This window comes from Schistocerca gregaria, chromosome 1, assembly GCF_023897955.1.
Source record: "Schistocerca gregaria isolate iqSchGreg1 chromosome 1, iqSchGreg1.2, whole genome shotgun sequence".
NCBI classification, from domain to species: domain Eukaryota; kingdom Metazoa; phylum Arthropoda; class Insecta; order Orthoptera; family Acrididae; genus Schistocerca; species Schistocerca gregaria.
This window is the reverse complement of record NC_064920.1, coordinates 365,660,560-365,677,153: the sequence shown is the minus strand read 5'-3', so window position 1 is coordinate 365,677,153 and position 16,594 is coordinate 365,660,560. Positions and strand designations below refer to the sequence as shown.

Genomic DNA, 16,594 nt, shown 5'->3' with positions numbered 1-16,594 from the left:
ACAGTTTTTTACTTGGATTCACTTGCAAAGCCAATATTGTGAAATCTCTAAATATAATTACTCTTCTGTTTGTTTTGTGTAGTCTTCTGTAATATATTTTCAAGGTTGCGTAACATGATGTTATTATCTACCGCCAGTTTGTGCCCTGTACGGACGAGTTGTACCTGTTTTTTCGTCAGTGATTTCACTTCCATTTATGTCGCTGTCTTTCTGTACGGATAATTTTTCTAAGTAATGTATACATGTAAAATTCATGCCATTTTCAACACAAATGTAAATACTGCCATGTTTATAAAATTTCCTACAAAAATACGTACCCAATACAAAATTTAGAATGGATACCAAATGAAGTTTCTCTTTGTGAAGCTAATGTTTAGTAAAACGTAATACATAAGTGTTTGTTTTCTTACAAAATATGAAATTCTTTTAGTTTGTGGGATAGCAATAGTACATTTTGATAATGAAATACCATGAAGTTTTGAGTGAAAACTGAGTCCTTTTGTTGAACTTTCACCGATTCACACAGTATTAGTTTCCCTTGTTCTTAACGATTTTACAGATGTGTTTAATCATTTTAAAAAAAAATTAACGATCCTAGTGTGTTTAAATGCATGCCATCCTTTCCCAAGCAATTGTCATTTAAAAATTTGTTAGGATCAACAAATATTGTCCCATGTTTGTCACACTGTTCCTTGATACCACTGTTTGTTTTGCTTATGTAAGAACAGATGTTTGCATTAAGGTTGCCCTTAATCTGCTGTATACCTTTTGGTGACCGTTTGGTAACTTGTGAATTGTGAACATGAGTGATTGCTTTCAGAGTCATTGTAACTGAGTTGGTGGCCAGTTTGTGGCCCACAAAACATTTTCCTACCTTAGCCATACTTTGGGTTTATGTCTTAAAGTTATGCATTTGTACATATGACAATATAATTGAATTTTTTTTAAATTTGCTTTTAGGAAAGGGAGGTAAAAATAGGAGGAGAGGAAAGAATGAAAATGAGACTGAAAAAAGAGAGCTGGTCTTCAAAGAAGATGGCCAAGGTAAGTTAAATATTTTAAGTTGTTCTACAAAGTAGGGAAGAGCATTTGGCCAGAGCTGTGGGAGTGGGAATGGGAGGCTGCATGCACATACCATGCCCCCACCACCTACATACACACCTGTTAAGTTTTTTGTCATGTAAGTGTTTATTTTTCTGTTTGTATCCTACAGAAATTGATAGTTAATATTGTGCAAGCCAGTCTTACTATATATACCTACGTGTAGGAAGTTTCACTATTAATAAGGAAAGTTACCCAGTTAAGACATCAGTGCATGTCTAGGAGAAGGGTTGTTTTTGCATAACTGCTCCAACCAGTTGTCTCAGTGTGCAAGCTTAAAGTTTAACTGAGTTTGCCTCTCGTCCTAAAACCAAGAGGAATTTTAATTTCTCAAGGTTTATGGTAAGATGTTAGGCTCATAATCAAAACACAAAGGTGATCTGTCATGGATACCTGCTGTTTCTGTAAATTTTGTGATGCAGTTTAGGTGTCTTTTATCATTTAGTACTAGGCTAATGAATATCTCAGGGTATGTGTCTGTTGAGAGTAGAAATCAGCCATGATAAATCAAATAACACCATGATCTGTAACTGTGTTCTGTACCTTACAACAGTCACTGTATCCTTCGGAGGTGATTCTGTGTTTAGCAAAAGTTTTTGTAATTGGTATAGCATTAATTGCAGTGTGTGATTAATAAGCACAACATGCTTCAAAAGCATTAGTCCAGTCAACAAAGGAAAATTAGGGTAAGAAATTTGTACAGTGGTAGGAGTGAGTGCCGTGAACAATATGCTAAAAATCCTGACTGGTGGAATGTAAGGGTGTGTGTGTGTGTGGGGGGGGGGGGGGGGGGGAGGAGGAATATTTTAAAGGTCAGTTTTTTATTTTTTTATATGATATTCCAGCCACTGATAGTAGAGACAATGGAATCAACATTGTTATACATACTGACAGTGTGTTATTGCTGGGACAGGCTCTTTGGTGTGGTAGACAGTTGACATGTCCAGCTTGTGAGCTCACTTCACAACAATAAAAAGTACTAACTTAATAAACTGAAAATAACTCCATTGGATAAACTCAGTGTATTTACTTTGTGTACTCACATAAAGGAACTGGGCAGCAAATTGTGGGGAAGTATAGTCTGCAAACTGAAAAGCAAACAGGTGGTAGAAGTTTCCTTTCCTGGAAGAACACCATAGTTGCTGTACACGATGACAGGGAATGTTTTACCTCTAGTAGTGTAGAACAATGTGCAGACATCTACATACATTTTGTTCATGTGTGTTTCTTGCTGGTAGTATTAGAAACTCACATCTGTATTACACATAGTACTAATGCCCTTTGCAAACAGAACCCCGTCCCTACCACATGCTTGTCTGTGCACTGTCACCAGTGATTCGTAAGGTGAGGTGCAGAGGCATCGCTATAACTTCGTGGTATCCCTATACTTGCCTCTTGCAAGAGTACAGTAGAGTGAGTAGGGGATCATATTCACTAATCAGTTTTCAGACTTACGGAGGAGGGAAGTACCTGATCACAATATGATCGTCAACCTTCCCTTATGTGTCTATCCTCCCTTCCTCTCCCCTCCCCTCTCCAACTCGTCACATCCCCAGAACATATTTTATCCCTTAATACAGTTCCACTGCACTTAGCTGTTACACACACTTAATATTTGTTCATAACCCTATTCATTTAATGACAATCTTTAATTTTATAGCATTGAAACACTATTTTTATTACTCTGTCATTTTTTTCATCCACTGCAGTGTGGCACCTGTTGGTCCTGTAGAAAAAAAAAAAAAAAAAAAAACACAACATTTTTGGAGGTAATTCAGTGTAGCCTAATTTTGTGCTGGGAAACGTTGCTAGAAGCTACATTTTTAAAGTTGTTAAAGAAAAACATTAATTACTTCTAAACTCCCCTCTGCCCAACCCCTACCCCCCACTCTCATATCCCACCAGTCAGGATTTTTAGTCTTGTTCATGGCACTCCCTCCTACCACTATACAAAAACTGATGACCACACAAACTTTTCCCTATTCAACATTTTTTGGTCATTTTTAATTGGACTATCTAGACTACAAGGATTTTCAGAATTATGGTTACATAATTTCCAATACTAGTAGCTAATTTACATTTGCAATCAACATAAATCTGTAATCTTCAGTATGCGACACAGTAAATTTCCTGACAATTAATTTTGTGCATCACAAACTGTGATATTAAGATTTTTCAAGGAGAAGAACACTGTAAGTAGAAATATAGTTTAGAAGACAGTCTGAATACAAATAACAGGCTGTAAACAAACTGATGCATAAACTGAGCAGCACCAAATATTCTCAGTGCCTCTGACTGCCCAGTTTTGCAACGTATTGCCACTTGTTCATCACTGTAGGTCATTAAGCTTGTTAGATGTTTTGAGTGTTCTTCAAAACTGTGTCGACAGTACTATAAATAGTGATAAGTAAACTTAGTGTAATGATATTTTTGTAGAGCTATTCTTTCATAATTTGTCAATAATAGCAACAGAATATTTAGTAAACTTTCCTGATAATTTTCTGTACTACTTGAGGCTCAGCAGACTGCAAGTTTATACAGTTACTAATTATTTGTTAATGATGATCTGTGATTTACATTTGATCTTAGCTCATCAGCTATGTTATAATTGACCTATTGAATAGTATATAATACAGTAAAAGAATGAATGGTAATGCAAAAATAAGACGACTACTTGATATGTTATTAATGTTCATATTGAAATTCAAACAGTATATGACATGAATACCATACTGGAAAGTTGTGGGTGGAATGCAAACAATTGAAGGACTAAAGTTAACCATCACAATATATATGATGATTCACTCTAAAGGAATTACGGTGCAATGGGAGAAGTGTTTCGAATGGTCTCAGTTCCTGCTGACAAATTTCTCAGTGTGGCCAATCTAGTCAACCATAGTTATGAGGACATTGTGTTCACTGTATCTGCAGACTCAAACAGAAGGTTCCATAACACATGGAGTTACAGATCACAGAAATGTTATATGTAATTGAATTTGAATTAGTTTAAATTTGTTGTAATGTTCAGTGAAGATACTCTTCACACAAATTATTGAGAGCTAAGGTTGGTAGCAACCAGAAAGAGTGAATGAATATTGGTTCAAAGTAATACACCTTCTGTCAAAACAGCTACTCCCATCAGCCACTGCTTGGTAACTTGCAATGAAGAAGTTATTGTTTTACACACACACGTGAAGTAGATCAGCAAAGTAAATCTGGATGTTTGTAACAAAAGTGAATCTTCTCTTACAGAATACGCCCAAGTCACAAAAATGTTGGGTAATGGCAGGTTGGAAGCTATGTGTTTTGATGGAATAAAGAGACTGTGTCATATTCGAGGAAAGTTGAGGAAAAAGGTAATTTTTAATATTCTTCTGTATGATCAATCATCCTAGATTTAAGCTCTCATTCTTTGCGTGCAGAAAATAATGATTCAGTAGCATCTTCCAAGAACAATTGTGAATGCACTCTTGCAAGAAGATGGACTCTATCAGTCACAATTTAAATGCTAATTCTTTAAAAATATAACTGTCTTAGAATTCATGCTTTATTTCAGGTTTGGATCAACCAAGGTGATATTATACTCATTGGATTGAGAGATTATCAGGATGCCAAAGCTGATGTGATCCTGAAATATACACCTGATGAGGCAAGAAACCTGAAAACATATGGTGAATTTCCAGAAACAGGTAAGAGAATGCAATTGCCTTTCATGTTCAGTGAAAAATAGTATATTATATGTGACTTCCAGAAAAGCATACTTAGTTACTAGCAAGATTTTACAAGGTACACATAGATATAGTACTGGTGAAGATAATATAATTTTTAAAGTTTCAGCTGGACTGGACTGAAGCACTGAACTGTATGATGGAAACAATTGCATAATTCATGTGTCCAGCAAGTGTGTTAAAATAGGGGTCCAAGCAGATTACGCACATATACAATTAGTTAATTCAATTTTCTTACAATTTAGTATTATCGTTCTTGCTGATGCTGTCTTCAGTCTGAAGACTAGTTTGATATGGCCGTCGATGCTAATCTGTGTTCTAAAAGTCTCTTCATCTGTTTATAACTTCCGCACCCTACAGCCGCTAGATGCTTCTTTTGCTTTTGTAGTCTAGCCCTTGTCTCCCTCTAAGACTTTGTCCCTCCCCCACTTCCCTCCATTACTAATTTAACTATACTTTAATGGCTCAGGATGTGTTATCAACCTATTCCTTCTTGTCGTGAAGTTGTGCTGCAAAGCTCTTTCCTTCGCCATTTCTGTTCAGAACTTCTCCTTTAGTTGCTTGCTAGTCTTATTCGTTTCTTCTAGTACCATATTTCAAGATCTTCTATTATCCTCTCTCTCTCTCTCTCTCTCTGTGTGTGTGTGTGTGTGTGTGTGTGTGTGTGTGTGTGTGTGTGTGTGTGTGTGTGTGTGTCAAATTGGTTCAGAAGATGCTTTCTAACAGTTCAGTTTTATCTAGCTATTGGCATCTTAAGTTATTTTGCTGCACAAGCAGCAAAACTTGACTACCCACAGGCTCGTCTGACTTAAGTATGTGGGATTACTTTACATTTGTTTTGCTCTTATTTATGTTCATTTTGTTACCCTTTCTCAAGACACTATGCATTCCCTTCAGCAAATCTTCAAAATCCTTTGCCGTTCAAAGTTCACTGCCATTGGCAAAGCTTAAAGTTGTTGTTTCTTTTCCAGAACTTCACTTTTTCACATTTTTTCTTAGCTCCCTTCACTGCTTACTTTATGTACACGAGGAATAGACTGTAATCCTGTCTTACTCCATTGTCAACTACTGATTCTCCTTCATGTCCTACATCTCAGAAGACTACCACCTGTTTTCTGTACAAGTTGTAGATAACATTTTGCTCTCTATATTTAATCTTCAATAACATTGTGATTTCAGTATGTATTCCAGTCAGTATTGTCGAACTTGTTTTCTATAACCAACAGTAGGTATGTGGCACAAACTTGTAGGCTTCTGTGATAGTTAAAAGTTATAATTTCATCATAAATTCACATTCTGATTGTCACTTACCATGTACATAATGCTTGTTTGGAGTACCTCAGATTCTGCAGTTATGACCATTCAGCTAGTGTGTGCCAGTCCAAGCAGTAGGTTGGGAGTGGACATTGGGATTTACCAATGTAGAAAAATACTACGTGCTCACTGTGTGTGGAGAGAGTAGGGAGCGGAAATTTTTGTACTGTGTATGCAGCAAATATCCCAATATATTTCAACCATGTCGCAATCATTCATCATATTCTACAACCAGTTACTTGAAAGTGGTAGTGTAACACCTAGACAGTGTAACAGAAGGAAACAAGTGATAGCAGAGGAGGGGGAAATCAATATTCTTGCCGCTGTTGCAGCAGGTCCGCATAATAGTAACACAAAAGTGCGCAAGAAAGTGGAATGAGTGAGCAAAGTGTCCTGCACATTGTCCATCGACATGGGTTCTACGCTTGAGCAGGTAACTACAACAATTGTTTCTGTGGCAGAAAACAAGATCCCTCATATTTTAGGGTGCCCTGCCAATAGAAAGTCCCTTGGTGGTCGCCAGAAGTCACTGAGGCAATTAAGGAGTGTTGGTACAGCAGCACCCTTCCCTGGAGCACCTCATAGCCTTTAAACAGCTCCATGCTCATGTTCACCAGCTTATCAAACAGAAACAGGAGTGTTGGGAGATATGCGTCATGACCATTGGGTGCCATACGTCACCTTCACAAGTTTGGGCAAAGATCAAATGAGTTTTTGGGTATCAGACCCCAACAGGTGTTCCCAGTGTTAACGTATGGTGTGATATGTGCTGCTGAAAATGCGATTGCTGAGCACTTTGCTGAGCACTATGCTCGCACCTCTGCGTCAGAGAATTACACGCCACAGTGAATCCTATAATGCTCCATTTACAGAGTGGGAGTTCCTCAGTGCCCTTGCACATTGCCCCGACACAGCTCCTGGGCCAGATCGGATCCAGAGTTAAATGATTAAATATCTCTCATCTGACTACAAGTGACATCTCCTCCTGATTTTCAACCAGATATGGTGCGACGGCGTCTTTCCATTGCACTGGCGGGAGAGCACCATTGTACCAGTGCTGAAACCCGGCAAAAACCCGTATGATATGGATAGCTATCAGCCCATCAGTCTCACCAATGTTCTTCATAAGCTGCTGGAACGTATGGTGTCAGCGGTTTGGTTGAGTCCTGGAGTCACGTGGCTACTGGCTCTGTACCAGGACGGTTTCCGCCTGGGTCGCTCTAACACTGATGATCATCTTGTGTCCCTCAAGTCTGCCAGCCGAACAGCCTTTTCCAGGTGCCAACACCTTGTTGTCGTCTGTTTTGATTTACAAAAAGTGTATGACACCACCTGGTGATGACATATCCTTCCACATTATAAGAGGCGTCTCCGAGGCCCACTCTAAATTTTTATCCAGAATTTCCTGTTGCTTCGTACTTTCTGTGTCCAAGTTGGTGTCTCACATAGTCCCCCTCCCCCACATATCCAGGAGAATGGTGTCCTAAATGGCTCTGTATTGAGTTTCTGTTTTTAGTGTCCTTTAATGGTCTAGCAGCAGCAGCAGCTGTAGAGCCATCTGTCTCACCCTCTCTGTATCCAGATGACTTTTGCATTTCATACTGCTCCACCCAGTACTGGTGTTGGTGAGCGGCACCTACAGGGAGCCATCCACAAGACGCAGTCATGGGCTCTAGCATACGACTACTGTTTTCGGCCACGAAGTCGTGTGTTGTGTACTTCTCTTGGCATCGTACTGTTCATCTGGAACCAGAACTTTACCTCACTGAAGATCCCCTCTCTGTAGTGGAGACACATTGATTTTTAGGACTGTTTTTCGATGCCCGATTGACATGGCTTTCTCACTTTCATCAGCTTAAGTGGAAGTGCTGGCAGCACCTCAGTGCCCTCTGCTGCCTGAACAACTCCAACTGGAGTGCAGATCGCTCTGCGCTGCTGCAGCTCTACAGAGCCATGTTTAATCCCACCTTGACTATGGGAGTCCGATTTATAGTTCAGCGGCGCCCTCAGCATTGCGTTTATGTGACACAGTGCACCACTGTGGCGTTCGACTAATGATGGGAGCTTTTAGAACGAGTCCGATGACCAGTGTCCTGGCAGAGGCTGGAGTCTGTCCATTGCAGGTCAGACGTGCACAACTGCTCACCAGTTCCGTTGCACATGTTCGTAGTTCTCCTGTGCATCCGAATCTCCTTTTCCCACCCACTGTGGTTCATCTCCTGCATCGGTGGCTCAGGTCAGGGCTTAAAAGTGCATTTCACATCCGATCCCTTCTATCTGAACTGGAGTCCTTGCCTTTACCACCTATACTCGAGGTCCATTTGCCTGGACCTTTCACATGGCCCAAAGGACTCAGTTCACCCTGCAGCTCTCCGCTGTCACATACTCTAGATTCTTGACACGTACCAGGGCCACGAAGTGGATTTCACAGACTGCTAGATGATGGATGGTCACGTATGGTTCACGTATGTCCATGTAGGACATATTGAACAGAATTCCTTGCCTGATGGCTGCAGTATTTTCACTGCAGAACTGCTGGCTATATCTTGTGCTCTTGAGGACATCTGTTCATGCCGTGGGGAGTCATTTCTTCTATGTACTGACTCCTTGAGCAGCCTACAAGCTGTTGACCAGTGCCACCCTCGTTGTCCTTTGGTAGTGGCCATCCAAGAGTCCATTTATGCCCTAAAAGGATCCGGTCGTTCAGTGGTGTTTGTGTAGACCCCAGGACATGTCGGAATCCCAGGCAACAAACTTGTCGAGAGGCTAGACGGAAACCACTTATGGAGATTGGCATTCCAATAACTGACTCGCATTCATTTTTACGCTGCCAGGTTTTTCGAGTTTGGGAGACATAATGGCATAGTCTCAGTACAAACAACAAACTATGTGCCATTCAGGAGACTACAAATGTGTGGCAGCACTCCATGCGGGCCTCTGTGGTTCTCTGCCGACTCTGCATTGGCCACTCTTGGGTGACCCACGGCTACCTCCGGCACCATGAAGACCTGCGTCAGTGTCGATGCGGCACCCGGTTGACAGTGGCCCATATTCTGATGCACTGTCCCACATTGACTGCCCTGTGATGAAATCTTCGGTCAACGGATTGTTTGCCATTAATTTTATCTGACAACGCCTGATTGGCTGATTTAGTTTTACATTTTATTCATGAGGGGTGGGTTTTATCATTTGATCTAAGTTTTAGTGCATGTCCTTTGTCCACCCTATTGCTTTTAGGGTGGAGATTTTAATGTGTTGCAGAGTGGCTGGCTTTAATCTCATGTTCAGCCAGCCATGGTAATCTGATTTGGCATTTTAATCTCTTCTACCTGTTTCCTGTGTTTCTGTGTTTTTCTTTTCTCCTTTTGTCCATTTAAGTGTTCGTTGCCCTTCCGTTATACTTGTGGTTTTTCCTTTCTGTCCATTTTGTGTTGTCAGTCTAGTTTGTTTTGTTCTCACCCTTTTAGCATTGTTTTATTGAGAACAAGGAACCTAGCAGTTTGGTTCCTTCCCCCCCTCTTTTAAACCAACCAACCAACCATGGGTTCCATCCCTATCACATCTCTCTGTCAAGAACTGCATAGAAACGTTTATGATCATCATGTTAAATTATATACATGGACGTGTAAATAAAATAGAAAGAAACTTCCACATGGGAAAAATATATTAAAAACAAAGATTCCAAGACTTACCAAGCGGGAAAGCGCCGGCAGACAGGCACAATGAACAAAACACACAAACACACACACACAGCCCACCTTTCAACCATGCTGGAAGACATTCCTGCGCAGACGAAGAGGAATCTGTGGTACCGACATGATAGCTGTCCAGTCACAGTACAAGAAGTAATTCAGAGTGTCTACACAAATTGTTGCCATTTCATTGGATTGGACACAGAGGAACTATATCTTGGTGGGAGCATTCCCCATATATGACCTTGCAGTGTGTTGCTGCTGCCAGTGGTCATTTTGAGCACAACCTGTGATGTTCAGTTTTCTCGTTAATGGTCAGAATCCACATAATTAGTCTATGTATTTTTGCTGTACTTTAGTGTGTACTGCCACAGGTATTGTACAAGTGTCAGTTGGGAACTTCTCAAAATATCTCTTAAATGACTCTCATTAGAATCCTGCAGCAAACACCACTGACATCCTAATTTACCTTACTTTTAATTTGTTAGTGACAATAGCCATTTTTCCATTTAAAAACATTTGTTTGAACAAAAAATACACTTTCTAAGTATTGTAACAATCTATTGAGTGACTAACAGTACAAGCCCCAGACTACCAATAATTCATTCTGTGAAAACCACACATCAAAAGCACTTTCCGTTTCTGTAATATTTGCGGTGCAAATTTTAGGTGATTCGCCCCTTTTTTTCATTCAGGAGTCGTATGTTACTGTGGAAGCTAAAGCATTCATACCAACATAACTGAGTTTTGCTTGAATGAAATTAAAAAACAATTTGAGAACAAACGTCACGCGAATAACAATGTGGATGGGAAGGGGAACAGATGTATTGTTAATATTACAACCTAGTTTCCATTGTTTGATTAGGTCCATTTATAATAATATTGCTTTTGGATTTCTAACAAGATTTTGGCCATTAAAATTTTTCACCAGAGTACAGTTAGAAACTGTACTAAGAACCTTGTTTTGTAACTACATTTATCACAGATAGTTTTGTCCTGAGATTTTCCCTGTTCCGTAGGTTTCTAATAAAGTTCATCATCATGAGGTTGAGACATTGCCCCTGTCTTTGTATGGTGCTTGGGTTGCTTACGTTTTCTTTGTAATATGTTTTTCAATTCTTGCTGGCCCTACTGTGTGTGTGAAGGTTCAAAATACAACTTTTTGTAGTAACTTAAGACACAATTTAATGGTTTTGGAAATTTGAGTATTTCATTGATAGCAGCTGACATACATATCTTTAAATGAAAGTAATTTGTTACTTGCTGCTTCCATTATATTAACAATGCTTTATCAATTTTTAATGGTGCTACTGTTTAGTAATCCTCTTACTCTCAAGTATTATTGCCAAGAAAGTTTCAAAATAAGTAGTTAGTTTTTTAATATCTTCCAACTCAGCCATGAATAATTCATTAATTTGCATTTTTTTAATGTTCCTTTGTAGTTCGTATCAATGACACTGTTACATTTGTTGAGGATGGATTTGATGAAGATATTGAATTTGGAGATGAAGTTAGTGATGAAGGTGAAGCAGACCCAGTTGATGCTGTGAGTACCCAAATTTTTAGTCTCTTAATTTGAGTGCTGTATTTTCATATGTGTAAATTGGTGGCTGAATAGCTGCTTTTTGTGATTACCAATTGTATTTACAACTGGTGTAGGCATCAAAGATATAAATAATCTCAACTGTATGTGATATTGTAGCCATGAACGCGCACTGTAACAACTGAAAGTATTTTTAGGGTGCATTTTTGCTAATTATTTTGAGTCTGTTGCATTTTGATAGAAATTATATATTTGTGTATGAGGTTCCATTAAGAAAACTAGCTTGGTTTTGATCTTAATTGAAGATCACACAGGTTATTTCTGATTCCATATAGCCCACTACATCACAAGAAGCAACTACAGGGTGGTTCAATAAGTAATTTGGACCCTCTACAGTGTGTCTTATGAACCACTGACGACTTGATGCACATACGTACCTGAGAAATGTTCATTCTGCATAAAATCCATTAACATAGTTTAGGATGCAGGTAAGAGTTATTAGCAACACTAACACAAATAATGCATATGGACAGAATGTACATAAGTATCTATACATTGTTCTGTACTGCTAGAGGGAAACAGATCCTGAGTCATCTTATACAGAAGCTGTTAGTATTATTCTGGGAAAGACAACTCCATCATGAACACTGCTTGCTTTTCAAACTATACCTCCAGCATTTCCCATCCATTTCTCTTATGTGAGTTGACAAAATAACTTCACTGAGCTTGTGTTAATATAGTGGAGTTATTTTCAGTTCGATGAGTACTTACTTGCAGTTGTTAAAGCAGCTGTTGCGAGAAAAAGCTCAACAGCTGGATCTGCCAAATGTCTACCATACTGAAGAGCCTTTTCCAAGTGTAACATGCTATCAGTATGTATTAAACAATATCTGTTTCATTGTCTCCACTGTCACTGTCCGGAATACAAACACTGCATAAAGAGCTAGCAAACCCATGCTCTTGGCCTCACCTCTCCCAAAATTTAAAGAGGCTTAAATTGTCTCCCTCTGCAATAGAAGTAGGTCCTGTAGGTGTTACAGAGCTTCAGATACTTAAACAAAAGTAAGTCAATGCATTACAGCAGATTAATGTTTTGGACTGAACATGACTGGCTCCCATTCATCGCACATATTCACACCCATCTTGGAAGATATGTTGTGGATATGAGGTAACCATTTAGTGCAGCCCATTCCAGAAGTGCCAGCAATTCGTGAACGGGAGAGATTTGTGTAACTTACCACTAAATAGTTAATAGTGAGATAAGTGCAGTAGCTTTCTGGCCAGTCATTAATTCACCATCAAGTGTCTAACAACACAATTACATGGCCCTACGATATACTCTCAATGATACACAGCTCCAGTGTGCCACATTTACCAGTCCAATCCCTTTCCCAACAACACTACAAAGATAACTGCCAACATCACACTTACAAATTGATGGATTATTAAACAACCACAAAGAGTACTCACGTAATAAACTGAAAATAACTCCACTATATTAACACTCACATAAGAGAACTGGACACGAAATCCAGGGAAGGTATAGTGTATTTGTAAACTAAATAACAAACAGCATTCATGGTGAGGAAGTTGCCTTCTCCAGAATATCACTAAATGATGACTAAGAATGACTTTCTCCTCAAGCGATATAGAATAGTGTGCAGTAGATTCTGTCCATATGCATTGCTTGCGTTAATGTTACTAGTAACTCGTGTCTGCACGCTGCCCAGTTAAGTTCACACATTTTGTCACCAGTGATTCACAAGTGGAAATGGTCTGTGTTAGAGCATCAGCATATAGTTGCTTCTTGTGAAATAGTTTGGGAGATGGAGTGGGGATCACCTGCTCAACCTTAAGTTTGCAGTGTTATGAAAGAGGAAAGGGCATGAACACATCGTGCTTCTATCCCACACATTCCCCCTCCACCCTTTTACATTCCCAGAACATAATTTATCCCTTAATATGCCTCTGTAGCACTTGGATGTGGTACACACATTTAATGGTAGTTTTTAACCCACAACATTTAAATATAGGCATTAATTTTATACCATTAGAACAAAATCTTAAATAATCTGTGATTTTTCCATCCCCTGCAACGCAGAAAGTATTAGTCTTAGAGAAAAAGTGAGCAGGATCATTTTTGTAGGAAATGTAATGTAGTTTAATTTTGTACTAGGAAACATTTTTGCTAGGAGCTGCGGTATTAGTTACACAAGGAAAACATAAGAAAGTGACATTTAATAAGCCACTCCCATCTCAGTGCCCACACCCCACCATTCAGGATTTTTAGTATGTTGTTCACAACAGTCTGTCGTAGCACTGTGCAAATGTGGAATGAGCAATATGGTTCCAAAACAACTATGGTAAATGAAACTTCCTGGCAGATTAAAACTGTGTGCCCGACCGAGACTCTAACTCGGGACCTTTGCCTTTCGCAGGCAAGTGCTCTTCCATCTGAGCTACCGAAGTACGACTCACACCCGGTCCTCACAGCTTTACTTCTGCCAGTATCTCGTCTCCTACCTTCCAAACTTTACAGAAGCTCTCCTGTGAACCTTGCAGAACTAGCACTCCTGAAAGAAAGGATACTGCAGAGACATGGCTTAGCCACAGCTGTGAGGACCGGGTGTGAGTCGTGCTTCGGTAGCTCAGATGGTAGAGCACTTGCCCGCGAAAGGCAAAGGCCCCCAGTTCGAGTCTTGGCCAGGCACACATTTTTAATCTGCCAGGAAGTTTCATATCAGCACACACTCCGCTGCAGAGTGAAAATCTCTTTCTGGGAACTAAGGTATATGTATACAAACTGAAGTGATGAATGATAATTTGTACCAAGGCCGGGCCTACTTGGTAGGCAGATGCACTACCCTCTACGACATCCTAAGACAGGTACTTTGCTCAGGTGCCCCCCTCCTCAATCCAAATTCTCATTCACATGTCAGCCCCCTTGGTATTCCTCCTGAACTAGAACAGTGTTGCAGAGGTTCTCCAAATGGGCATTTGGATTGAGGAGGGAGGCAGTTGTGTAAAGCTGCTGTACCAATTTGGCGTGATGGTTAGCGTAGCTGTTAATTATGGAAGGCTGATACCTTTTTGTTAAATTATGTTTATCTATTTTGCAAGTGGGTAAATATACTTTCAGTGCTTGACCAGATGATTAATGCATCCCCCACTAATAAAATGAGAAAATAATCGTCTACGTGTTGCCATTTTCATCGGCAGTAGTTCCTGTGTGTGTCTACCTACAGCATAGGCATGTGCTGAGGGAAATCCCTTAACTTGACCTCATCATTTCAGTTTGTAACCAGCAGCAATCATTGCTTGAACAACTTTGCCACTCACAGATTGTGTCTCAAAATTTTTGCTAGAACAAGTGGAATTCATTAACCAGAAATCTTAGTGGTACATATGTTGTTGTGTGTTGGCATTGATTGTTATGGAATTGTTGTTTATAGCAGATTTATCAAAATTACTTCAGAGTATCGTGATGTGTAAGTCAACACTGAAAAGTCTTAGCACTGCTGTGTGAAGGGATCAGGGAAGTATGATTGTGTACACAACAGTTGTATAAATAAGATTTGTGTGAACAGAGGTACTTAAAAGGAATCATCTAATAAGGGGTGACATTACTAATTTCTTAAAACGTCTTGACTATCAGGCAGATGATATTAGGAAAAATTATTTTATACTAATCACAGTGCTCTTAACATACCTATGCATTTCAAATTATATTGCAGATTTCTTTAACAGGTGGAGAAGCTAAATAATTGAATGCAGTAGCTACTTAGATAATTTTGTTTGAAATTTCTGTTTGACAAGGGAGTGATGTATTTAACAAGAATGGTTATGCTTCACGGGAAAATTAAATAATTTATCATTGTTAATTGGCACATCCCTTGTAAGATAATCTCTTCTCCTCCCACACACACTCCCTCTTCCTCAGAGCCAAAAAAACTTCCTAGCTGAAAGGTAAAATCTGTGATATGGTTGTTGGTAAGTGAAAGACTTAAAAGTATTTGCATCAGCAAGTGTCCATTGATAGTATAGTCCGGAAAAATTTGTAACATAAAGGGCATGGTGAATATTGTCATGTATTTCATTTGTGGCTGTAACATTTGCAAAAAAAGAAACTGTTGAGGGTCCAAGAGAGATGAAAATAAGTTTCAAAAGTAATGTTATAGCATCCAAAATATATAAAAATTTAATTCAAGAAGATGTGAATGTGAGCTACTGCAGAAAATAATCAGGAGATAATCCAGACCATCTGGCAATGATGATTTTTCTGATGTCTTAGTCTTGCTGTCAGCCTTGAAATGTAACTAGTTTATTATAGTGAAACAAACGTACGCACGCGAGTGTACGAGAGAGAGAGAGAGAGAGAGAGAGAGAGAGAGAGAGAGAGAGAGAGAGAATTCTTGTGAAGGCCCTCGATCACTCTGGCTTGTTGCATTCTGTTACTGTGAGAGCTGTAAATATATTGTCACATTTTTTGTTGTTGCAGATATGATGATTGAGGAACACCTGGTTCATATTTTATGTGAGAGACCACTTCCAGACAGTGTTGCCAGCCAGTGTCTCTGGTATCTAAAACATTTACTAAAAAAAGGAAATGACAAAATAAGTCCTTGCAATCTCAATTTTGTGATTTTTTTCAGTATTGCAGATATGTAATTAGCTGCTGTAATGCTTAAAGATTTTACTATGAGGTTTGGATAGATCACTGAGATTTTGAATTTGCTGGATTCTGAAGTTTTGCTTGAAACATTTAAATTTACAATAAAATTCTGTTTTACTGATGATTTTTTTGCTATTTACTTCAAAACTTATTTATTGTGTTTTGAGATGTATAGTCCTCTAATAGAAAACTGTATGTCATTAGTTATAAAATTTTAAATGTACTTGTATTAAAGGATATAATAAAGGTAATTTGATGTTGATGTGTTAGTTCGATACTGTAGTCATTGTGGTAAGTATTTTCCTGGTGTTACTCTAGTAGGCCTATTGATGTATAATAGCAAACAATGTAAAGTTACATCATTTGTGCTGGAGAATTCTTCTTTTTGATGTAATTAATGTTTATTAATAATTATTGACATAATTGTTTAGTCCATAGTTGTGGAGAAATGTTATTGAGACAGATTTGCTGGTGTGTAAATTTAGAAGGTTTTGTGAAATATATTACTTGAAAGATCACACACTTGGCCATTTTTGTGATGCAA

The 16,594-nt window shown here is 38.9% G+C and overlaps 1 protein-coding gene across 1 annotated transcript in view; it reads left to right on the top strand.

Moving 5' to 3' along the window:
- LOC126346862 (eukaryotic translation initiation factor 1A, X-chromosomal) overlaps nt 1-16,312 on the top strand; it is a 36,827-nt gene extending 20,515 nt beyond the window's left edge. Inside the window, exons 2-6 of the mRNA XM_050002224.1 lie at nt 961-1,044; nt 4,354-4,457; nt 4,658-4,790; nt 11,278-11,381; nt 15,877-16,312. Of these exons, the coding sequence (XP_049858181.1) occupies nt 961-1,044; nt 4,354-4,457; nt 4,658-4,790; nt 11,278-11,381; nt 15,877-15,882 (431 nt within the window). The 3' untranslated portion in view covers nt 15,883-16,312. The remainder of the gene's footprint in view (nt 1-960; nt 1,045-4,353; nt 4,458-4,657; nt 4,791-11,277; nt 11,382-15,876) is intronic.
- The last annotated feature ends 282 nt before the right edge of the window (nt 16,313-16,594 follow it).